The sequence below is a fragment of the Moschus berezovskii genome, chromosome 7 (genome assembly GCF_049115385.1).
Source record: "Moschus berezovskii isolate FMDL1 chromosome 7, NW_MosBer_1.0, whole genome shotgun sequence".
In the NCBI taxonomy this organism is placed as follows: Eukaryota; Metazoa; Chordata; class Mammalia; order Artiodactyla; family Moschidae; genus Moschus; species Moschus berezovskii.
The window spans coordinates 55,280,392-55,306,661 of record NC_142466.1 but is presented as its reverse complement, the minus strand read 5'-3'; the positions used below and the strand labels follow the sequence as shown (position 1 = coordinate 55,306,661).

The window sequence follows — 26,270 nt, the reverse complement described above, 5'->3', positions numbered from 1 at the left end:
TTTATTTGAGGGCATTCTATTAAAGTTAGAAGAAGAAAGTGTTCCCCTATAGCTTTCAAGGTTTCCTAAATAGTAAAGAAAAAAAAAAAAGTAAAAGCACAAAATTGGCTAAATTTGTCTACGTTTTTGTCCTATGTTTTGACTCAAATTGTTTATTGTTTTGCAAATAGGGCCAAACCCGCTGGCTTTTCCTAAGGAACCTTGCAGTATTATATATCATTTGTTTAAAAGGCACAAAAATTCCTAAGCTAGAAAAATTCATTTAGGAAGAAAATATGATCTATGCTGAGCCATGTTCTAAAAAAGGAGGATTTACTTTTCTACCTTGTTCTTCACAGATTCTCAATACACTAAACCCTAAATAATAAAAGGTAAACTAAGTAGTGCGCTACATGGGCCAACTATGTACAATCCAATTGGAATGCAAAAAGCCCTGCTCAATCAGCAATCATGCAGTGTCATGAGGCAACACATGTGTTTTTATAAGCACTCATTAAAAGTTAGTTACTATTTGAGATCCTGTCCAACCAGTATGGTATGCCCCAAGTTAGTGATCTTAAAAGAGACAAAACTACTAACCAACAATTGTTTAACAAGTATTAAACAAAAAAGAACAATGATATTAATTTCCTTCTAATAGCATATTTTAGTAATTTATGGATTTAACTCTTCCAAGCATAATAATTGGCAGTGGCCCCAAACCAAATGATTTTATCTTTTTAAAATAAATCAGCATTGTACATCATTTACTTGGGGACAGGATACAAGGGCAATTGTCATACTGAAGCTAGTTAATCTCTTCAAAGACAGCTGCCTTGTTCTGGTCACATTAGAATGTCATAAGAATAATCTGTACATGATGACGATTGATTGAGGAGTCAAGTCACATCAGGAAAAAATTAGGTTTGTGCCATGATTCGTTCAGTCCAGCTGTTCACATGTGACTTACCTAACTTCAGTTGAGAGCATTTTCTCATTCTTAAAAAGAAAGATATTTTTTATGACAAGAATATAACAAGCTAAGGGATTGAAATTAATTAAAGTATGTTCTGAAATGAAAGATGCAAGTCACCTACAACAAAACACCACTACATTTTATTTCTATAGTTTTGTTTTTTTTAAATCTAAAGTTGTCTTACAGTTCCTATTTAATTCTCACATCAGCCTTGTGTGGAAGGAAGGAAGTGGTATTGCTATTTATTGTTATTCTAATTTATAGAGCATTGATATAACTTACCTGTGGTAACCGAGTGACTCCATAGCCACACAGGGAGGAATCCGAAGAGTCTACTCCCGTGTTGCCCTGACTCCAAATTTAGGACTCTTTCAAACAGTCAAATTATAAAATGCATCACAGCTTAAAAGTAAGTACAGGATGTATCATGACCATCTCTCTGCTGTCTACAGGAACAATTCGAAAAAAAGTACGAGCTAGTGTCTACTCGGTACTGTGCTAGGCAACACAAGGATTCAGATTTCCAATACACAGTTCTTTCCTCACAGTGCTTCAAATCTAGTTGGAGACAAAAGTAAAGGGTATGACATAAATCTGAATAGTAAGCAATATACTGTTAAGAGTTAAAACGGTGTTTAAAATAAGAGATTAACTGCAAGCTTCTTCAAACTGGGCTTTTGGAAGGATTTAGACCGAGGGATGGGGCTTCCCAGGTGGCACTAGTGGTAAAGAACCTGCTTACAGATTCAGGAGACATAAGAGATATGGGTTCAATCCCTGGATCAGGAAGATCCCCTGGAGGAGGGGAAGGCAACCCACTACAGTATTCTTGCTTAGAGAATCCCATGGACAGAGGAGCCTGGCAGGCTACAGTCCATAGAGTTGCAAAGAGTCAGACAAATGAAGCGACTTAGGACACAACACACACTGGGAGGTGGGAGAGTCATCAGAGATTCAAGGCTGAGTGGTAGCCTTGCAGATTCAAAAACTATTGTTTCATTCAGTCCCAACCCAACAGGACAGAGAGGAAGATATATATCCCTACTACTCATGACAAATTTGCAAAGGTGTTACAAAAAAGACATCTTATGTTTTCAAAGACCATTGTTAATCTTGTAAAATAAGTCCTCAAAAGGTTGCAGATCAAAGTCTAATGTGACACACAGGCTTGGTTTAAAACAGCAGCAACTCATCTTCTTTCATCCCTTCTTTGTACTTCTACCAGTTGAGTATTAGAACCAGAAGTGGGGTTCAACTGCAAGCAGAAGCAGGAGAGATTATCTACAGATATTCGCACAGATCATATTTTTCAGCCCTTCCAAAAATTGCTAGTAAAATTCCCAGTGTGCTCACTGTTACTTCAAGGTCTTAACTCTCCAGCTACACTATCAACAGCATAAAGGCTAGAACAAGGTCTTATTTTCATCTCCAGTAGTTTAGCACAGACACCAAACAAATAACAGGGATTTTAGACTTTAACGATGATACTGATTTCTCTTCTCCATGGCTTTTCCACCACCCTAAGACAAGACCTTTAGCTTGCTTTTAATTCCCAAGTGTGGCTGAAATGAGTATAGATTTTGTCTTCGAAATAGTTTACCTCTTCTGTTTTATGATTCACATAGTATTTATGTTTACTGAATGCTTACTGAAAAGTTAACTTAGTTTTACTGAGTTCTCCTTTTACCGCTGTTTCTTCTACCACATATCTTCCTAATACCCGGAGGGACTGATGCTAAAGCTGAAACTGCAATACTTTGGCCACCTCATGCGACGAGTTGACTCACTGGAAAAGACTCTGATGCTGGGAAAGGTTGGGGGCGGGAGGAGAAGGGGACGACGGAGAATGAGATGGCTGGATGGCATCACCGACTCTGTGGACATGAGTTTGAGTGTACTCCGGGAGTTGGTGATGGACAGGGAGGCCTGGGGTGCTGTGATTCATGGGGTCGCGGAGAGTCGGACACGACTGAGCGACTGAACTGAACTGAACTGAACTGAACATTATTTACTATATAGGTATTCTGACAAACTTTTAGTCTTGATGATTCTTTCCCCTTGATTTCCAAGCCATAGCTTAGCTCTATCAGTTCAGTTCAGTCGACTGCTCAGTCATGTCTGACTTTTTGCGACCCCATGAATCGCAGCATACCAGGCCTCCCTGTCCATCACCAACTCCCAGAGTTTACCCAAACTCATGTCCATCAAGTTGGTGATGCCATCCAGCCATCTCATTCTCTGTCGTCCCCTTCTCCTCCTGCCCCCAATCCCTCCCAGCATCAGGGTCTTTTCCATTGAGTCAAGTCTTCACGTGAGGTGGCCAAAGTATTGGAGTTTCAGCTTTAGCATCAGTCCTTCCAATGAACACCCAGGACTGATCTCCTTTAGAATGGACTGGTTGGATCTCCTTGCAGTCCAAGGGACTCTCAAGAGTCTTCTCCAACACCACAGTTCATAAGCATCAATTCTTCGGTGCTCAGCTTTCTTCACAGTCCAACTCTCACATCCATACATGACCACTGGAAAAACCAAAGCCTTGACCAGACGGACCTTTGTTGACAAAGTAGTATCTCTGCTTTTTAACATGCTATCTAGGTTGGTCGTAACTTAAAGAACCCTTAATTCAGGACTTCCCTGGTGATCCAGTGACTGAGACTCAGTGCTCCCACGGCAGGGGGCCCAGGTTTGACTCCTCGTCAGTGAACTAGAGCTCACAAACTGCAACTAAGATTCGGTGCAGCCAAATAAATAAATAAATATATTTTTAAAATAATTATTCTTAATTCAAAATAATTTCTTTATAACACTTTGTATATCTTTTCGTTTTTTTGCCAAGTAGCAGATGAGAAGTCTGATGCCCACAGGATCATAGTTGTTTTATGGGTAACCTCATTTTCCCCTCTCTTTGAAAGCCTGTAGGAATTTCTTTGCACTTCTACAATTGGAGTTCCAAAATATAACCATGATAGGTCTAGAACTCTGCTATCTGAAGGTCTAAGATTTTCGTCAACTTTGGAAAATTTTTGTGTTTTTTTCCATTACTTTTTAACATTTCTTCTTCACCCTCCTTGTTTTCTGGATTTCTTTTACTCAGATAGTAGCTTTCCTAACTTGATCCTCCTTATCTGAAATTTCATCTCAGAATTTTTATCATTTTGACTTTTCATACTAGGTTTTAGATCCAACGGCTTGCTCTCTCAAACTGCCAATTTAGTCTTCAGTCTTGTCCATACTGCTATTCAGCCATCTTATTAAGATGTTTACATTTCTATAACCACAACTGTCATTTTTACAAAATGTCATAGGCTTCTGCAGCTGCTGCTGCTGTTTTAAGCAGCAATCTATCTTTATTTTATGGATTTTGAGAGCTTTCTGAGTCATTAAAGATGGATACCAATTACAATTTTTCAAAGTTCTCTTCTGTGTCTTCTGTTACCTTTGTCCAGGCACAGGAGGCAGGGTTTCTAATCTACATCTCATAGTTTCGGTTTTCCTAAAAAGTTTAGTGCTTCTCGTAGTCTACTAGTATTTATAACTGAGGGTTTAGATCTGCAATACCCAATATGGTAGCGAGAGTCGGACACGACTGAGCGACTGAACTGAACTGAACTGAACTGATCCATATGTAACTATTAAAATGGAATTTAAATTAAAATTCAGTTCCTTAGTTCCACTGGGCATATTTCAAATGCTCAACAGGTACATGTGGCTAATGAACACCTTTCTGGGTAGAACTGATCTGAAATATTTCTACCATCATAGAAAGTTGTTCTGGACAATACTATTATAGTATAACCTACAGATTTTTAATGGGTTACTAAAGCAGAATTAAGAAATGCTACTGTTCTGGAATCCAAACATTATACAATCTCTGCCTCTGGCTGACAGGAAGAAACTTAACAGCTTGATAGCTTTAGCTTTAGTAGCACAGGAAGCATGTTGCCTCTAAGCCTAGGGATTCCTCGTTAAGCTCTGAGACTAGAAATAAGAATATTGCTCTGACTTTGTCTTTCATGGCATGTCACCAGTTTAGAGAGTTGCTCTTCTGACTTTACCTTGAGGGTAAATGATAGAGAAAGCCACTTGATGCAAAAACTTGGTACAGCTCTTATTAATTCTGATACTGACATTGTTCCAGAGTTTTACTGGAAAAACCTTGACTTCCATCTGTATTATAACACAGATTCAAAAAATGCTTAGTTGAATCAGTCTAATTCATCTACTTTATATCTTAAATTTCTTTTTGTTTTTTGTTTTTCTAATGTTGCAACTTTATTTTTTTCCCTCTGTCATTTCATTTTAAAAACAGAAAGATAAATGCATGCTTTCAGTCATTTTGAATTAGAAGCCTTAGTAAAATTTGACTGATTTTTTTCTTACTGGGTAGAGAATGAAGGCATTAATAAAGGTGTCCCTAGAGAATCCCTAAGAATTAGAATTAACTGTCATGAGAAACCAGAGATTTTTATTTAAATATACTAGGAAACAGTTGACCTTGAAATCATCATATGATGGTCAAAGAACCATCCACGGTTTGATAATAAGGAGTTTAAATTAGAGCAAAAGCATCACATATGTAAAAGTAACCCTAATATCGTTTTATATCGATAATAAATGACAACTTATCCCACATGACTATTCTAACTTTATTAAAAATTTGATCAGCATTATGTCCTACAAGTATTCACATTTACAGGAAACATGATATCATATTACCACAATGTCTTGTGATAAAGGCTAATGATGGTATATAGAATATTCACATATGCAAGTATATACCATGATGTCAAACATATTACTCAATGTGATGACTTCAGGGACATGAGTAATTTCAAAACAAATAAGTCAGCCACCTGGTAAGACAGGGCGGAGCATTTAATAATATATAAATCTTTATAGGATAACAAACATTTAAAATAATCCCTAGTTTAGCTTGGTATTTCACATCCCTGTTGTAAATGGCCTTTAAAACAGGTGTGACTAATATAATGTTATAACAGAATTCTAATGCCAATGAACCACCACTGAAAATTATTCTACATACATAGTTCTATCACCTGCAAGAATATTTCTTTGTTAATAACATATAACTCTGCCAAAGCAAAAACAAAATGTGTTACAACTCAGTTTCATAAGGACAATTTGAATTATATTATCTTCAGAATATAGATATAACTATTCCAATTAGGAATGAACCTGATAAAATAACTAAGAAAATGTCCACCATTCAGTTCTTAAAATGCAATTTAATCTCATGACTAAGTAGATCAAGTGGAAGAGATTTAGGATGAGGCTGAAATAATCAGCTCCAAAGCTAAAGGAAAGTTCAAATTTACTCTTGATAGTTTTAGAAGTCAGGAATCCTATAGGGACTAAATCAATCACTCGGAAAATCAAATCATACCAATTTTTACATTTCAAAGGAGGATTATGTCAAGTCTTGTTGTATATTTAAGTAGTTAATACGATCCATCAGGATGCTTGTCTACACCCACTATTTCTGTAAAGAAAGGCTGGTTATCTGGGCACCTATAACCTCTCCTTTGACTCCAAAAGCCATGACTTTAAAGTTATTCAAAAATACCTCATATCCATCAAGATAATCGTTATTAGAGGAGAGAGTTGCAGTGACTAGGAGGGGCCAGTTACATTCTCTTGATTTGAGTGGTGCTTACACGACTGTGTTCAGTCTGTGAAAATTAATTTAACTCTATTGTGATTTTTGCACTTTTCTACACATTGTATGTCATACTTCAACAAAAGTTTAATAAATGAAAATGCCCCATATTTACCTTTTTCACTTTTTAGAGTAGTTACTAGTCTGAGATTCCTCAATGAAGGATTCATATCATACTCATCTTTTGCAAGTGCTTGCTATATAACAATAAGACAGATGTCAATAAAGACAGATGAAATAACAAAGACCAACAATTAATTGCAAAATGTCAGTAAGAACTACTTGATTTCCATTCCTTCATCCCACAGCACTGAGCTGCTACCAGACGAACATATTACACCATTAGGAGTTTAAAAAAATACTTGAGCCCCTCCTGCCAGAGATAGATGGCATTTGTGGTGTATGTGTAAGAGAAAGAAGCCAAGACATATATACCAATACCTACTAAGACATGCATCATATGTGTCATGAGGGCAATAAATGCCACAGAGAAGGAGGGAGACATTCCAGTGGGATTAACCAGGAAGTGCATAAATGAGGGAGTCGCATGTGAGCAGGAGTAGCATGTGAGCATGATGAACATCATATAAGCTGAAGGAAGACTAGCATCTATAGAATGCTTAACACTGCATGCCAGGTATCACGTGAGGTAAACTTTGAATAAACCTTACCTAACTTTCACAATATAACTAAACCCACTAAAATCTTGACTACTTAAGAAATCTGTCCAAGATTACAGAACAAGTAAATACTAGGGAATTTGACCTAATCTCTGGACTCCAATATCAATGTCTTCCTACCACACCACGCTGCCACTATCATGAATAAGAGATTGATGCCTTTGGCCAAATGCAGGAGACATAAGAGACGCAGGTTCGATCCCTGGGTCGGGAAGATCCCCTGGAGGAGGTCATGGCAACCTACTCCAGCGCTCTTGCCTGGATGATCTTCATTAAAATGATCAAAACCAAAACAGACTGTATCTACTTATAGGCATGATGGCCTAAATTGACAGTACTAGAATTCTAAGTCACAGCTTGGAATCAGTCTATTTGACTATCCTTTCTGGTAAAAAGGTCTTAGTGAACCATACTCTTTAACTAAAAGTAATGAGAAGGTTGGCTTCCCTGGTGGCTCAGACGGTAAAGTGTCTGCCTGCAATGCAGGAGACCCAGGTTCGATTCCTGGGTCAGGAAGATCCCCTGGAGAAGGAAATGGCAACCCACTCCGGTACTCTTGCCTGGAAAATTCCACGGAAGAAGGAGCCTGGTAGGCTACAGTCCATGGGGTTGCAAAGAGTCAGACATGACTGAGCGACTTCACTTCAATGAGAAGGTTATAAAAGTTAAAGGTAATTTAAACAGTTGACAGTTTTGCTGACAAACTGAAACACAGAATGTACAAAAAGGCCAAGAGTCAAGGGTATTTTGGTTTGAGGAACTCAGTAAATAGTGGAGTTGTTAACAGAGTTGGGGAATACAGAATGAGGAAAAGGTCTGAGCAAGAAAAAACTTGAGTTATTTCTTTGTCATGTTAAGCTTAAGAAACCTTTTTGATTTTCAAGAATAGAGGTCAAGTAGGTAGTTAAATCGGAGAAGGCAATGGCAAGCCACTCCAGTACTCTTGCCTCGAAAATCGCATGGACAGAGGTGGGCTGCAGTCCATGGGGTCGCTATGAGTTGGACACAACTGAGCGACTTCACTTTCACTTTTCACTTTCACACATTGGAGAAGGAAATGGCAACCCACTCCAGTGTTCTTGCCTGGAGAGTCCCAGGGACAGGGGAGCCTGGTGGGCTGCCATCTATGGGGTCACACAGAGTCGGACACGACTGAAGCAACTTAGCAGCAGCAGCAGGTAGTTAAATATACAACAACTCTGCAGCTCAGGCTGGCTTGGAGTTCCAAATCTGGAAGGCATCAGCATAAAGATGGTATTTAAAGGCATGGACTGAGTTGAATGAAAAAAAAATATTTCAGGAGAATGCTAGAGAGGCAAATGCTGCCAGTCAAGTGAGTGAGGTGAGTACTGAGCATCACAAGGATTTGGCAACACAGAGATCAATGACCTTGACAAGAGTGGTTTTAACAATGGTGTAGGTGGCAGGAGACATTAAGAGACAGGTTCCATCCTTGGGTTGGGAAGACCCCTGGAGGAGGGTATGGCAACTCACTTTAGTATTCTTGACTGGAGAATCCCATGGAAAGAGCAGCCTGGAGGGCTACGGTCCACAGGGTTGCAGAGTCGGAAACAACTGAAGCAACTTAGCACGCAGGTGTGCAAAAACTACTGAAATGGGGATTGAAAAAAAAAAGGGAGGTAAAGAAATGGACATCAAGAACTTTTCTATAAAGAAGAAGAAAGGAACAGGTTGGAGCTAGAAAAGAACATGGATTCTATCTAAAGAGGATTAAAACAAAAACAAACAGAAATAACCCACTATAGATGGAAAGACTAATGACACAACAGAACACGGACCACTGAGGAGTCTTAAGCCTTTTAAATCACAAGGTAAGCAAGAATAAATGAGCTCCAGAGTGCAAGTAAAGGGACTAGTCTCAGGGAGGGCTAGGCACTTCATCCACTATACCAGGAAGGAGTGTGGATGGGTACAGATGTGGGTAGTTTGGTAGCTGTAATGATGGATAGAAAGCTGGATCTAAGCAAGGTCAGGATTCTGTCAGGCAAGTACCACGGAAGGGAAGAAAAGGGATCTGAAGTATATGCAAAAGAGCATTTGTACTGATAGAACATGGTATCCATGCTGGATAAGGAGGGGAAAAGGACAAGGATGAGGTACAGTGAAAAGTGGAGAAGTTAATGCACATGAGTACCCAGTGGAATTTTAAAAAATTATTTGAGGAATAAGAAAACCAGATAAGTAGATGGTGGTCAGTTTCTGTTTTTTGTTCAAGTTTGTAAGAGGAGCAGTTACCAGCAAGGAGGGTTTAATATTTGAACAAGGGAGGAGATTTCTGAGCTGGGGGGATATAAAAACTGAGAGATCAGATGTTTGATCATCCATGTGACTGTAGCAATCACTAAGTATGATGGCAGGAAAATGCGGAAAGGCAGTGAGCCAGATACTAAAAGGATGTAAGGATAGATCTGAAGGAGATCAACAGTCTGATGCCATGTATTTCAGAAGAGGTGGGGTTTTGAGCACGGAAAACTTGAACTGAACAAGTAAACAGGGAAAAGGGTTCTAAATGAGGGGTTGAAGATACAGGGTGAAAAAGCATTGTTACTTAAAGACTACAGGGAAACAGAATAGTCAGGGCAAGAAAGTGAATAGTCAGGGCAAGAAAGTGAAAGAAATTTTATTTTCAACACTATGCCTGTGATAATAGTAAACTATCAATTCCAGAAGGTAAACTGGAATGGTGAGGGAAGAGGGCATTGAAAACTTCAAAGATTGCAAATTAGAATCTACACAAAGTCAGAGGAGTATAAAATTTCCCAGCAATAATGGCCCACCCGGGGAATCTTGATCACTAAAAAAATCAGCCAAAACAAACTAATAAACACCTTTTCTAAGCTTCATGAGAGCAGTTCGGTATCTTTTCAAGAAATTCCCTTTCTGCTTAGCAATTAACGAATCCTAATGATAATTACTGTCATGTAGACAGCCTTGCACACACAGACAAGGTGAGAAGAGGAATGTTTATTTAATTCATTCAATATATTTAAGTGCTATTTGCTCTGGAGTGATAAGGAAAATTTCAGAAAGGAATCTCAGGCATGCTAGCTATTCGTCTATCCCCTTCTCATTTCATTTCTTCCTTTCACAAAAGTCAGTGGTGAGCAAAAGACCAATAACAACTGAGGATGGAGTGAGCTGACAGCAGGGTTGTTCTGAGGATAAGCAAGGTTCTCTGTAAACTTGCCTGTGACCTCACAGTAACACTTCTGTAGGTGTGGGAAGAGTCCTGCGGCTTAAAATAACAAATGCCTAATGAATGCTGCAGCAGCCTGTACCTCTCAGCCCTGAGTTTCTCTGTCCGATGGCGACACTCCAACTACACAGCTTTTCTCTCAACAGAAAATGACCCCATTTGGGGAAGAGTTAATATACACTATGACTCTTTCTCTCTCTCTCAGGTGAACTAATTTACCTAGACGAAGAACTTTGAGAATACTGTATTTCTAACCAGGGTAGTATTTACCTTCATGTAGAAAACTACTGAAGTGACTTAGCAGCAGCAGAAACAAGTGTTGACAATGTAATTATAAAATTGTATATACAACAGTGAGTACAGTACTATACCTTAACACATAGACCAAAGCAAGACAAATTAATTTTAGTTGTCATTTATTATGCATAAAATGAAATGTCTAAAACATACAATTGATGTAGAAAAATTACATTGTAGCAGGCATTAAAACTAAGGAACTTGTAGGATCGATCTATTGATCCTGCCCAAGTGTAAGCACCTTGGAATTGTAGGTAAATGAAATATCCCAAAACATGGATGAGATTATTTTATGTAAAAGATAGAGAACACAGTACTTAAAAATATTCAAAATAGTGAATACTCACTAGCACTAACTTTTTAAAAAAATTTTAAAGACTTTTAATTAGTACAATATTCCTACATATTATAATGCTCAGTACATCATAGATTAAATCACCCTGTCAAGTGAAAAAGTATGTTGAATATAATAAGAAGTCAGTTGGGGGAGGATACTTTTAACTTAAATCCATGTTGGATCATAGAGAAAGCAAAGGAATTCCAGAAAAACATCTACTTCTGCTTCACTGACTACACTCTAGCCTTTGACTGTGTGAATCACAACAAACTGGAAAATTCTTAAAAAGATGGGAATAGCAGACCACCTTACCTGCCTCCTGAGAAACCTATATGTGAGTCAAGAAGCAAGAGTTAGAACTGGACATGGAGCAAGAAACTGGTTCAAAATTGGGAAAGGAGTACATCAAGGCTGTATATTGTCACCCTGTTTATTTAATTTCTATGCAGGGTACATCATGTGAAATGCCAGACTGGATGAATCACAAACTGGAATCAAGAATGTGGGAGAAATAACAACTTCAGATATGCCAATGATACCACTAATGGCAGAAAGCAAAGAGGAACTAAAGAGCCTCTTGATGAGGTAAAAGAGGAGAATGAAAAAGTTGGCCTAAAACTCAACATTCAAAAAACTAAGATGATGGCATCTGGTCCCATCACTATATGGCAAACAGATGGGGAAAAGTGGAAAGAGTGATATTTTATTTTCCTGGGCTCCCAAATCACTGTAGATGGTGACTGCAGCGATGAAATTAAAAGACATCTGCTTCTTAGAAGAAAAGTTATAACCAACCTAGACAGCATGCTAAAAAGCACAGACATTACTTTGCCAACAAAGGTCTATCTAGTTAAAGCTATGGTTTTTCCAGTAGTCATGTATGGATGTGAGAGTTGGACTATAAAGAAAGCTGAGCACCAAAGAATTGATGATTTTGAACTGTGGTGTTGGAGGACTCTTGAGAGTCTCTTGGACTGCAAGGAGATCCAACCAGTCCATCCTAAAGGAAGTCAGTCCTGAATATTCATTGGAAGGACTGATGCTGAAGCTGAAGCTCCAATACTTTGTCCACCTGATGCAAGATCTTTGGAAAAGATCTTGATGCTGGGAAAGACTGAGGGCAGGAAGAGAAGGGGATGACAGAGGATGAGATGGTTGGATGGCATAATTGACTCAATGCACATGAGTCTGAGCAAACTCTGGGAGAAAGTGAATGGACAAGAAAGCCTGGCACACTGCAGTTCATGGGGTCACAAAGAGTCAGACACGTCTTAGCAACTAAACACCATGTAATAGACAGCATTGGTGAATATACCAGTAACATTTCCCAATTTCGAAAAAAGATCAAAAGGAGTCCCAGGTGATCTCCAGAGGGCCAAAGATGGTTACCTTAAAACTATAATGGAAACCATTGCCAAGCTGAAGGTTTATTTAATGGCTCAGTTCAGTTCAGTTCAGTCACTCAGTCGTGTCCGACTCTTTGCGACCCCATGAAGCACAGCACGCCAGGCCTCCCTAGTCCATCACCAACTCCCGGAGTACACTCAAACTCATGTCCACAGAGTCGGTGATGCCATCCAGCCATCTCATTCTCGGTCGTCCCCTTCTCCTCCCACCCCCAACCTTTCCCAGCATCAGAGTCTTTTCCAGTGAGTCAACTCATCACATGAGGTGGCCAAAGTATTGGAGTTTCAGCTTTAGCGTCAGTCCTTCCAATGAACACCCAGGACTGATCTCCTTTAGAATGGACTGGTTGGATCTCCTTGCAGTCCAAGGGACTCTCAAGAGTCTTCTCCAGTTCTGTAAACTTTAATTGTTGAAACCCATTGATTAGGAAATAACATTTATTCTCATACTGGCACTTTATCACTCATACCAAAATTACTCACACCAGAGATTACCTAAACCAATATGAGACTGTTTCCTAAAGCACAGCATATTTGGGCTAGGGGAGATAAGACAAAGATCCCATATCAACTGAGTCCAAGCTATCCCGAACAAAACGAGCCTTACCGCTAGTACCCTCTTCCATAATAGGGTTTTATTCACTCATCTTACAGAGCAGGCATCATGGCCAACTAAATTATTATGACTCTACCCTGTTAAATAAGATCCAGATTCAGTAATCTTATACACAAGATCAATTTTGGTTTGGTTTTTTGTTTGTTTTTTATTTTTGGCCACGCCACATGGCTTTTGGGATCTTAGTTCCTGAACCAGGGATCAAACCCAGGCCCTCGGCACTGCAAGCACAGAGTCCTAACCACTGGACCACCGGGGAATTCCCAAGATCCACTTTGTAATGATCATCTGAATTCCTCTTACAGAGAGACAATACTTAAGTGTCATGACTGGAGTTTGTAAATAAAATCTTACAAGATGGGAAAATATTAGAAGACAACTACTAGAATTATTTTGACTTGTGGTTAGCTAAGATATTCAATACGTTAGAATGTCGACCTGTCATTTGTTTTCTTTCTGGAGAAGTTAATAAAATAGTTTTCTTTTTAAAAATACTGATAATAGGCAGTGTTTCTACAATGTGCCCAAACAAAAACAGAACTTTATGATATGGTTAATCAGTCATTTTACTGTGATATCTATTTTTAATTGATGTAAAATTTATGTATCATGCACAGACCTTAAAGGCTTAATTCAATGCGCTTCAGTAAGTGCTTTGTGATCTTCATGTTTCCATCACTCCAGAAATTTGTCTTGAGCCCCTTCCAGTCAATTCCCCCACCACCCAAGGCAAACTACTGTTCACATTTCTATAGATGTGAGAAATACCCAACTTTTTTCTCATCACACAATGTTTCTGAGATGTATCTACATGTCTGTCATGTATCAGTAGCTTTAAAAAAAAAAAACAGCATAGAAGTATTTCATTATATGATTGACACAATCTGTTTATCTATTCTCTTGTTGAAGGATATCTGTGTTTTTTTATTTGTTGGGCTATTGTGACTAAAGGTACTTGTAAACATAGAATCCTGTTCTGCTATATAAATGTAATCATATCACCTTTAAACTTCTGTCTAAACCAGGAGCTGAGGGACCTGACAGAACTAGCATCTGTTTTCACACAAAATGAGTGAGAAGAGCCCTATCCCTGCTCCATAGCCCCGGCTGACCAGATGGGACACACTCCAATCCAACCAGCCTATACCTGTGTTATGTGACACTCCAGGGGCAACACTTTGCAAGGAGAGACTCCTTCCCTGGAACATTTCAAGCAGGCAGTGTTTAGGGTCAGTGGCACTAAAGCTCATCTCTGTTTCAACCCTAATCTAATGTTACAATGCCTCTATTACAGACAAAAACACAGTCTTAAAAAACAACAGCCAACACACATACACAAAAAGGGGCTTTTGATTTACCTGTTCTTTGAGATCTCCCAGCACAGACCTCACCTAATCAATGGATAGCCACATACTACTAACACAACTTTGGGCACTAATTTTCCCAACAGGTAAAAAAATTGTAGCATCTGTCTTACAGTTATTTTGAAGATCAAATTAGATAATATAGATCAAGTATTCACAGTTGCTAACACACTTAAGTACAAAGCATTAGCTATTATTAACAAAACTTCATTTCCAAAACTAATTACAGAATATAGCCTCAGATTTTCCTTTTCCTTTTCAAGGTAATAACAAGAGTTTCCTGAAAGGGATGTGTTCCCCTGCCCCAAATTACTTCACGTTAATTGTGTTCCCCCCCAAAATAATTCAAGTGCAACTGGTGTTATGTAAACCAAAGTGCACAGCCAAGCAAGTTTTGGCTAAATCACTTTTTGTAAACTGCAAAACGTCTAAGAAATGTACACTGGTGGTTTAAGTCTCTAAGTCGTGTATGACTCTTGCAACCCCATGGACTGTAGCCTGCCAGACTCCTCTGTCCATGGGATTCTCCAGGCAAGAATACTGGAGAGGGTTGCTATTTCCTTCTCCAGGTGCTCTTCCTGACCCAGGGATCAAACGCAGGTCTCCTGCATTGCAGACACTATTACCCCCTAAAAGCGAGATCTAGTACTGACCACAGAATTGACTCCTGCCCCATCAATAAGATCATGTGATCCTGGGGTTCTAATGCTTTCGAACATGCTAGTAAAAACAATGTTGACTACACGTATGAAACAAATAGCATCCTTAAGAAGATGATATATGCTCTTCCCATTTCACTCAGTTAAGCTATCCATCCTTCAGATCTCAGGGAAGCTTTCTTAAACCCTACTAACTTAATCAAGATTTCCTGCTAGACACTCTCAAGTTTCCCTTGGACTCTTCCTTCACAGCTCTTACTTCCATTTGTATTAACATACTCAAAAGATTACTTAATGCCTGTCACCTTACCCACCAAACTATATGCTTCAACTAAAGGCTTGGCTGTATATTACACTCAACCTTATACCCTTAGTGTCTACCACAATGTTTGGTACCATATAAATGATGTGGAACAAATAACGTGAATACAAGAATTTCGCTGCAGCTTCATTTGTCATAGTGAAAATTTGAAAACAACTCAAAAGTTTATTAATAGGAAAGTAATTAAGCTTCTCCATATATATGACAGAATAGTACACAACCATTAAAAAAGAAAGAGCTTAATCTCTATGTTCTGATATACCCAACCTTCTAAATGAAAAAGGAGAAAATGTGTTTTATTTCATATGTACTATATTGTGCTTCACTTTCTGCCATAAGGGTAGTGTCATCTGCATATCTGAGGTTATTGATATTTCTCCCGGCAATCTTGATTCCAGCTTGTGCTTCTTCCAGCCCAGCGTTCCTCATGATGTACTCTGCATATAAGTTAAATAAGCAAAGTGACAATATACAGCCTTGACGTACTCCGAAGGACTGATGCTAAAACTGAAACTGCAATACTTTGGCCACCTCATGCGACGAGTTGACTCACTGGAAAAGACTCTGATGCTGGGAAAGGTTGGGGGCGGGAGGAGAGGGGACGACAGAGAATGAGATGGCTGGATGGCATCACCAATTCTGTGGACATGAGTTTGAGTGAACTCCGGGAGTTGGTGATGGACAGGGAGGCCTGGTGTGCTGTGATTCACGGGATCGCGGAGAGTCGGACACGACTGAGCGACTGAACTGATCTGAACTGATATTGTGCTTCCGTTCCGTTCCGTTCCGTCGCTCAGTCGTGTCCGACTCTTTGCGACCCCGTGGACTGTAGCCTACCAGGCTTCTCCGTCCATGGGATTCTCCAGGCAAGAATACTGGTGTGGGTTACCGTTTCCTTCTCCAGGGGATCTTCCCGACCCAGGGATCGAACCCGGGTCTCGCGCATTGGAGGCAGACGCTTTAACCTCTGAGCCACCAGGGAAGATGATATTGTGCTTAGATGTCTAAAAACATACACACCAAACTGTAAACAATGACTACATCTGAAGAGGAATAGGCCTGGAAAAAGGTACTTTCACTTACTTTACACATTTCCGTGTTTCAATATTTTTCAACAAACATTTCTTTTCTAATCAACTTTTTATGCTTTGAGCAACTGCAAATTAGTGTATAAATTATCATACAGTAATGCTTAGTTCATATTTGTATCACTATTTCTTAAAAATATTTTTGTAATCATCTCTGTAGAAACTGTGAGAGGAAGGTAACACAAAAGATAATATCAGCCCCTAGAGCATAGGTTAACAGCTGTATGTAAACAGTCTAAATCACAAAGCAAAATAAACAGAACAGGAGCTAAAATGTGGGTATGTTTTCTTGGTTCAAGGTTCCTTCCACTACACATCAGTGTGTTTCCAGTAAGGGACACAAGCCTGTCTTGATGTAATCAATGTTTTAGTACCAAGTGACCAGAAGAGATATGAAACTACTCCCATTCCACCTTGTTACTTTGCAAGTAACAAGAGGGCACTGCAGGCCAATGGCCATAAGGCTTCTTTTAATAACCCCAGAGAAAGGAAGGTTATAAAATTCTAGTGCATGCTAATCACTATTAGACAATTCCCTTATGTTGAGCTGAAACCTATCTCTTTTACTTTGATTCATTGGTTCAAGTTTGGCATTTGGAATGCCAAGCTTCTCTCCTCTTTGAGAATATATTTAAGACAGCTATCATCTGTGTCTTTTTGGGATACTGTCTGAAATTTATAAGCTGTTCTTCAATAAAACATCTCATCATCCAACTTCTAATTTCAGTCCTGATAAACTACTTGGCAGAGGAGGTGAACTATCCCGCAAGACTCCTACACAATAATGAAGTACAAAGTAGTCAGTTGTTACTATAATCCTTCATGGAGCGTTACAGAGAACCATGCACATCTTAGCACTCCTTTGTTAGATGTCACTGAGTCAAACACCTTTCTGGTGTAAAGCACAGGAATGAAGACAGGGTCAGATGCTTACAACAAAATCCTGGCTTCGGACAGCTGAACATAGCTGGTTCAAGAATTTGCCATGAATGCAGCATGGCTTTCCTTATTCTTCCATAAGACACAGGAACAATCAACCTAATGATCCTTTCTCAGTAAAATATTTCTTGCTGTTTTTGTTAGCACCTCTTCAACAACAAAGCACCTGGTGGTTCCACCAATGAACAAATGAGACTTACTCACAATTTAATAGAGACAAAGCAATGAATGATAAAAGTAATAAAGAGAATGAAACTGAGCAACTGAACTTGAGATGCATGAAAAGATTTGAGACCATAATGACAAGGCTGTTAGATAATACTAGAAAACACACACAAAAAAGTACAGGAAGTCTAGGAAGAAGTGCTAGGACAAGAAGTACAAGTTCCAGAAGCCTTGTACTTATGAGAACAAGAAGCACAGGAAGCTACATTGCCGCTACTTATTAAACATGGCTTCCCTGGTGGCTCAGATGGTGGTAAAGAATCAGTCTGCAATGCAAAAGACCTGGGTTCAATCCCTGGATGAGGAAGATCCCCTGGAGAAGGTAATGGCAACGCACTGCAGTATTTTTGCCTGGAGAATCCCATGGACTGGCAGGCTATAGTTCATGGGGTCGCAAAGAGTCAGACACGACTAAGCCACTAACACTTTCACTTATTAAACAAACTGCTTTCTATCGCCTGATGAAAAACAATAGAAGAAAATGCTTGTGCAAGAACTTAGAGTAAGAATACAGGACAAAACAGACATCTATTTGGAACAGCACAGCTTTTTACTGTTTTACCTATTGATGACAGGCACAAACTTGGTAAAGTCTTCCCAAATGTTGCTCCAGGTTTTCCTTCTGAATCTGAACCAAATTAAGAGGAAGGAGAGGGCCTCTAAGCATCCAATCGAAAATAATCCCCCCTACTCTTCACTCATCCACAACTGGGTATTGGTTTTGCTTTTGCTCCATCCCTTTATTCCTTCTAGAGTTACTTCTCCACTGATCTCCAGTAGCATACTGGGCACCTACTGACCTGGGGAATTCCTCATTCAGTATCCTATCATTTTGCCCTTTGATACTGTTCATGGGGTTCTCAAGGCAAGTATACTGGAGTGGTTTGCCATTCCCTTTGTTGTGGATGTGACTGATGATAGAAGCAAGGTCCAGTGCTGTAGAGAGCAATATTGCATAGGAACCTGGAATGTTAGGTCCATGAATCAAGGCAAATTGGAAGTGGTCAAACAGGAGATGGCAACAATGAACATAGACATTCTAGGAATCAGTGAATTAAAATGGACTGGAATGGGTGAATTTAACTCAGATGACCATTATATCTACTACTGTGGGCAGGAAACCCTTAGAAGAAATGGAGTAGCCATCATGGTCAACAAAAGAGTCCGAAATGCAGTACTTGGATGCAATCTTAAAAATGACAGAATGATTTCTGTTCGTTTCCAAGGCAAACCATTCAATATGACAGTAATCCACGCTTATGCCCCAACCAGTAACGCTGAAGAAGCTGAAGTTGAACGGTTCTATGAAGACCTACAAGACCTTTTAGGACTAACACCCAAAAAAGATGTCCTTTTCATTATAGGGGACTGGAATGCAAAAGTAGGAAGTCAAGAAACACCTGGAGTAACAGGAAAATTTGGCCTTGGAGCACGGAATGAAGCAGGGCAAAGGCTAATTGAGTTTTGTCAAGAGAACGCACTGGTGATAGCAAACACCCTCTTCCAACAACACAAGAGAAGATTCGACACATGGACATCACTAGATGGTCAACACCAAAATCAGATTGATTATATTCTTTGCAGCCAAAGATGGAGAAGTTGTATACAGTTAGCAAAAACAAGACCAGGAGCTGACTGTGGCTCAGATCATGAACTCCTTATTGCCAAATTCAGACAAATTGAAGAAAGTAGGGAAAACCACTGGACCATTCAGATATGACCTAAATCAAATCCCTTATGACTATACAGTGGAAGTGAGAAATAGATTTAAGGGACTAGATCTGATAGATAGAGTGCCTGATGAACTATGGACAGAGGTTCGTGACACTGTACAGGAGACAGGGACCAAGACCATCCCCATGGAAAAGAAATGCAAAAAAGCAAAATGGCTGTCTGAGCAGGCCTTACAAATAGCTGTGAAAAGAAGAGAAGGGAAAAGCAAAGGAGAAAAGGAAAGATATAAGCATCTGATGCAGAGTTCCAAAGAAGAGCAAGGAGAGAGAAGAAAGCCTTCCTCAGTGATCAATGCAAAGAAATAGAGGGAAACAACAGAATAGGAAAGACAAGGGATCTCTTCAAGAAAATTAGAGATTCCAAGGGAACATTTCATGCAACGATGGGCTCGATAAAGGACAGAAATGGTATGGACCTAACAGAAGCAGAAGATATTAAGAAGAGGTGTCAAGAATACACAGAAGAACTGTACAAAAAAGATCTTCACGACCAAGATAGTCACGATAATGCGATCACTGACCTAGAGCCAGATATCTTGGAATGTGAAGTCAAGTGGGCCTTAGACAGCATCACTACGAACAAAGCTAGTGGAGGTGATGGAATTCCAGTTGAGCTATTTCAAATCTTGAAAGATGATGCTGTGAAAGTGCTGCAGTCAATATGCCAGCAAATTTGGAAACCTCAGCAGTGGCCACAGGACTGGAAAAGGTCAGTCTTCATTCCAATCCCAAAGAAAGGGAATGCCAAAGAATGCTCAAACTACTGCACAATTGCACTAATCTCACACGCTAGTAAAGTCATGCTCAAAATTCTCCAAGCCAGGCTTCAGCAATATGTGAACCATGAACTCCCAGATGTTCAAGCAGGTTTTAGAAAAAGTAGAGGAATCAGAGATCAAATTGCCAACATCCGCTGGATCATGGAGAAAGCAAGAAAGTTCCAGAAGAGCATCTATTTCTGCTTCATTGACTATGCCAAAGTCTTTGACTGTGTGGATCACAATAAACTGTGGAACATTCTGAAAGAGATGGGAATACCAGATCACCTGACCTGCCTCTTGAGAAACCTGTATGCAGGTCAGGAAGCAACAGTCAGAACTGTACATGGAACAACAGACTGGTTCCAAATAGGAAAAGGAGTACGTCAAGGCTGTATAATGTCACCTTGCTTATTTAACTTATATGCAGAGTACATTATGAGGAACGCTGGGCTGGGAGAAGCACAAGCTGGAATCAAGATTGCCGGGAGAAATATCAATAACCTCAGATATGCAGATGACACCACCCTTATGGCAGAAAGTGAAGAGGAACTCAAAAGCCTCTTGATGAAAGTGAAAGAGGAGAGTGAAAAGGTTGGCTTGAAGCTCAACATTCAGAAAACAAAGATCATGGCATCTGGTCCCATCACTTCATGGGAAATAGATGGAAAAACAGTGGAAACAATGTCAGATTTTATTTTTTTGGGCTCCAAAATCACTGCAGATGCTGATTGCAGCCATGAAATTAAAAGACGCTTACTCCTTGGAAGGAAAGTTGTGACCAACCTTGATAATATATTAAAATGCAGAGACATTACTTTGCCAACCAAGGTCCGTCTAGTCAAGCCTTGGTTTTTCTCGTGGTCATGTATGGATGTGAGAGTTTGACTGTGAAGAAAGCTGATCGCCGAAGAATTGATGCTTTTGAACTGTGGTGCTGGAGAAGACTCTTGAGAGTCCCTTGGACTGCAAGGAGATCCAACCAGTCCATTCTAAGGGAGATCGATCCTGGGTGTTCACTGGAAGGACTGATGCTAAAGCTGAAACTCCAATACTTTGGCCACCTCATGCGACGAGTTGACTCACTGGAAAAGACTCTGATGCTGGGAAAGGTTGGGGGCGGGAGGAGAAGGGGACGACCGAGAATGAGATGGCTGGATGGCATCACCGACTCTGTGGACATGAGTTTGAGTGAACTCCGGGAGTTGGTGATGGACAGGGAGGCCTGGCGTGCTGTGATTCATGGGGTCGCGGAGAGTCGGACACGACTGAGCGACTGAACTGAACTGAACTCTTCGCTCAACTGTGCTTCCCTTCATCAGAATTTATAATTTATAATTATACAATAGTCCCATGACCCAGAAAACAAGTAAGTTCCTTGAAGGCAGGCAGAGTCAACTCTTTTGAACACTGTATACACATGTACATAGGTCCTTGTACATGAAAGATACTCCTTAAATATCTGTATAGTGAAAACAGAAAGCGGAAAGGAAAAGGAAATGACTGGGTACCCTAAACAGTCATTTTGCTTTTGTTGCTAATGCTTAGAAATTAATCACCTGTCGGACACTAATTATGGTCCAGGTTATTCATATACATGATTTAACTTCACAATAATACTGGCAGGTTTCTCATTTGTGATCAAAGTAAGACTCAAAGAAACTAAATATTACATAACTTGCTTAAGCCACCCATCTAGCAAATCTGAGCTCCAGTTTAAGTTAATACCAGGTTTACTTGATATACTGGAGGCTGCTCTTGTCTTCGATTATATCCACTCCTTACAGCTAAGGGAGGAGGGGGAATACTTAACAGCAAATCACATAACCCAAGACTTGGCTATCTTGGCTATCTATTCAGTCTGAATTTGCTTCCAGCTTAAAGAAATCTTCTAAAGAAATATAAACAGCAAAGCAGGCATTTTTACATTCATCAAATAATTTGATTCTCAAACCAACCTTAGAAATGAGAGAGAAATTCCCACTATGTTGGTGCGGACACTGGGGCTAAGAGCGCTTAAGAACTTTGACACTCTTCCTACAAACCATGGGCCTGGGGTTTTCCAACAAGAAACAGTGACTGCATAGACTTACTGCAACGTTTGAAAAAGGCACTCGAGCCATAAACCTCGTTTTCCTACTGCAAACATGTCACCCAGATGGGAACGTTCAACGACGCGATTTTCCCATTGCATTTTTGATTTGAGGAGGGTCCCGTTCACTCTATACAATTATGCTGACTGCCAAATATAAATATTTACGAGGAGACAACACATGCAGGTCAAAGAAAGGACGTGGGAATATCATTTTAGAAAGGGCTTCAGTGCAGCCAAAACTCTGGGCTGCGGTCCACATTTGCCTTCGCCAACTCCTCCTCCTCTCCCCGCCACTGAACCATCCCTCCCTGGAGTCAGATTTAGTGCAACAGGCAGGTTCCTACCTTGGTCTGAACACTCTTATCAAACTTGTCATTTTTGAAGCTAAACGTATTCTGGTGCCTCTGAGGCCTGGAACGAGTCACGTTCCCTTTCTGTGAGCTCATCGCCGAAACGACAATCGCCTCGTGCCGGGACAAGGAAGGTGCAGAGAAGAGTAAGATGCGAGGAACTACCCGACAGAGCTCACGCTTCTACCACTGACCCGGAAGGAACTTAACCAGCCTTTCTGTCCCCGCCCCCAGCATACCCACGTGACTTCTCGCGGAGGTCAAAGGACACCCTTAGGCCCCCTCAGCGTCCGCAAGGCCCTTTTAAAACCGCCCAGTCTCGATCCTTCCCGCTTCGCGCAGCCTCTCTCTCTCAAACCCGGCGTAAAAATCCCGCTTTCTTCGAAGCGAGAATTCCCCCATTGGTCCGAATGTGGCAGTCCATCAAATCCGAGGGGCGGGGAGGCCTTGCTTCTATTGGCTCTCCTTTTCCGCAATCCCCGCCTCCTGCCGACTCTGCTCAGCCTCTCCGGCGCCCTACTCGTCTGGGCTGCTTGTGATTGGTGGAAGTCGGGCTAAACTAGACTCCGTCCCTCCCCCTGCCCGCTCGCAGGCTGTAGCCCGGGTCAGCTTTGGCATCTTCCTACAGTGACCAACTCCTAGCTTAGTGAGCTTTCCGCAAACCCCAGGTTTTCGCTTCCAGCCTCCCGCCACGAGAGCGAGCCCCGCGGCCATCAGGCTGTAGGGGAGCGAAGAAAAGAGAATTAGAGAAAGGAAAGATCTGGCTGGGTCTGGGTGGTGTCTGCAGTGCCAGAAAGGGAGGTGGCGGCGGCTGCGGCAGCTGCGACCACGGCCGCGCGGGACGTGAGGCCCAAGAGCAGCCGACCGCGGCGGCGGAGGCGGCCGCTCCAGCGCCTCGCGCCGGGGCCGTTAGTCAGCAGAACGCGAGCCCGTGTGGAGGAGCAGGGTCGGCGCGAGGCGAGACTCCGGCGAGTAAGCCGGCCCCCTCGGGCGCCGCCGTCCTTCCACGTCCCGGCGCCGGGGGCTGCAGCCTTCTTTCCCGGCTTCTCGGCCGGGCCCGCCCGCAGGCGGGCAGAGTCCGGCAGCGGCGCGGATCGCGCCTCGTAGAGGACAGCGCGGCGGCAGAGGTTCCCTCCCGGCCCTTTCAGCCTGCCGCCTTGGCTGCGGCCCTCGGGTGCAGGTGCGTGGGGCCGCGGCGGGGACGGGGGGCCCGGGCGCTGCGGCCGGCCTGGAGGAGGGGGTGCTGGGCCGGGAGCCGCAGCGCGGGAGGGACGCGCCGGGGCGGGCGGGGGAGGGGAACGGGAGGCGTCTTTGTTGTTGGCGACCGAGATTCCTCTAGGCGCTGGGAAAGGCAGAGAAGCCACTCCCGATCGGGTCTGGGATTTTGAGAAGATTGTCTGTTGGTTCGGTGAAGGGGAGAGGTAGGAAGGTCTTTGCGGTCGATGAGGCTGCGGGAGTCGGAGGGCGGGAGCGGGACGGACAGATGGATCGGGGAAGGTTTTGGGTCCTCCTCGCAGAGAAGTCTCATTTCATCATTTTGCTCTTCTCCCTGTGGACGGAAAGATGGGGTCAGGTTCACATTCCCACCCTCGCTCATTGTGAGATTCGCGCCGCCTGAAAACTGTCTCCTGAATGTCCTCGAATGTGCCAGCCTTCAGTTTTAGCTCGAATCTGCCCGGTCCTTGTTGATTTGCGTGTTCTGGTCCGGCCGTTCTAGGGTCTTTTTCGCTGGATGATCGCGCTTTACTCGAACTCTAGGATAGGCTCACCAGGAATTGTTTTTGAATTGAAAAATTAGTGTTTTGTTGGAATTTTTTTGAACCCTGAAAGGAAAAGTTCTGTCAAGTTAGGTTGTACTGTTGTGAAGAGAGTTTAACCCTGGCTTTTTTTTTTTTTTAAAGAAATGTTCAGAGCTTTGATCCATGGTGATTTCTGCCAATGCCAGGACACAACTTTCTAAAACGACACGTTGATTTATCAAAGTCGGTGTGAAGTGTATTTGTTAGGAAGAGTGCGTAACGGAATGCAGGGAGGGTGACCTTTAATTTTTTGCTCTTAGCTTATGGAAAGTATTCATGTTTAATACTTTTTTTGTAATATACAGTTCTTGATCCTCAAGATAATTCATTGATTTTTTTTAAGGCTCCAATAAATAAAAAGAATTTTGGAGTTCCTGTGTCAGCGTTTAAAACTACCTAATGAATCTGAGTAAAAAGTCAGGTACATGTTGTAATAGCATTCGTCCGTTTACATTAACAAGAAGACAGAATAAAATGAACTTTTTTTGGTAAAGAGTTTGTCTCATGTTTATAGCATAAACTCATGATTTATCTAAAATGTAATCATAGCCAACATTTTGGTAATTATCGTAATTGACAGTGTTCTAATTGGGTACCCAGTTCTTTGCTTGTTGGAAGTAGGGGTGGAGGCTAACTTAAAGAAGAGCAGTGGAGATAGCCATGCTTCAACTTAAAAAAGAAATAAGGTCCCTGTTGGGCAATAATTACTATATTACTTGAGATCCAGGAGGAAATAAATAGCACCCTCACCCATATTTTGACCTGTCTTTTCTCCTACTCTAATATTAATAAGGTTAATTGGCAAGGATAGGATTAGATTTTTAGCAGGCTAGGCAGTTTTAATTTTGTCTCTTGCTGTGCAGTACTGTAGTTGATCAGTGGCTTGCTCCTTGAGTATCTTTGCCCGTTTTGAAATGTATATGACCTCTGACAAAGAATTTTCTATTTCCTGTGACAAGCAGAATTAATATAAAGCATCATGGCAATGTAATGTTTTGGGCAATTTAATGAACACAGAAGAACCAGGCAGTTAGTGTCTCTTCCAAGTTTTGTCACTGAATTGGTCTGCAACTCCAGGCATGCTATCTCAAATGTGAGTCAGTTTCTCCATCTGTGATATAGGGCTAATAAAATGTGCCACCTGCTCACTGTGTAGAAAGGGCAGTGAGAACCAACAGTTCTTCTGGTTATGTGACATTGGTTGTTTTAGTGAATAACAGTACTTTTTAATGCAATTATCTAAGTTTGTTTTCGTATTATGAATTTCAGTTCCTTGGTGAAGAATTAGGATAAACATAGTTATAATAGGGAGACTATATGCTATCACTTGGGAATGATAAACTCTGATTTTCTCCAATGTTAAGAGTATATAATTTGGTGTCATATCTTTAGAATCAGTGATGACAAGAAAGTAGAGTGATAGATTGAGTTGGTTGGTTTATTTACTGATAGATTTTATTTTTACTGTATCCAAGGTTTTGCTCTTAATTCTCAAAAATTACTCCTACTTTTCCTATGCTGTTAAAGATTTCTCACATACCAATATGCCTCTCAAACCCAGCCTTCTGAGTTGGAGAGGAAAAATGACGCTTTATCACTTTATTACAAATGAAGTGAAGCCTAGAGAAGTTTAATTATTTGATTGTCTAAAGCTACACAATTTGTAAGAACCAGAACTGAGACTTGAATCTGGGTCTTCTGACTTCTGAGTCTGAATCCTTTCCTTTGGAGCAGCGTTTTCCAAACTTCTGTC

General features: G+C 41.0%; 2 protein-coding genes across 3 annotated transcripts in view; one reads left to right on the top strand and one right to left on the bottom strand.

Annotated features, from left to right (window-relative positions):
• C7H9orf85 (chromosome 7 C9orf85 homolog) overlaps positions 1 to 22,917 on the bottom strand; it is a 69,723-nt gene extending 46,806 nt beyond the window's left edge. The window contains exon 1 of the mRNA XM_055428383.2: positions 22,713 to 22,917. Within this exon, the coding sequence (XP_055284358.2) occupies positions 22,713 to 22,814 (102 nt within the window). The 5' untranslated portion in view covers positions 22,815 to 22,917. The remainder of the gene's footprint in view (positions 1 to 22,712) is intronic.
• Positions 22,918 to 23,704: 787 nt separating this feature from the next.
• ABHD17B (abhydrolase domain containing 17B, depalmitoylase) overlaps positions 23,705 to 26,270 on the top strand; it is a 45,451-nt gene continuing 42,885 nt past the window's right edge. Inside the window, exon 1 of one of the 2 annotated variants that reach the window (XM_055428382.2) lies at positions 23,705 to 23,898. The gene's annotated coding sequence lies outside the window, so the exon portion shown is untranslated. Of the gene's footprint in view, positions 23,899 to 24,046; positions 24,140 to 26,270 lie in introns of those variants that run through there. The other variant, XM_055428381.2, reaches the window with a different exon arrangement.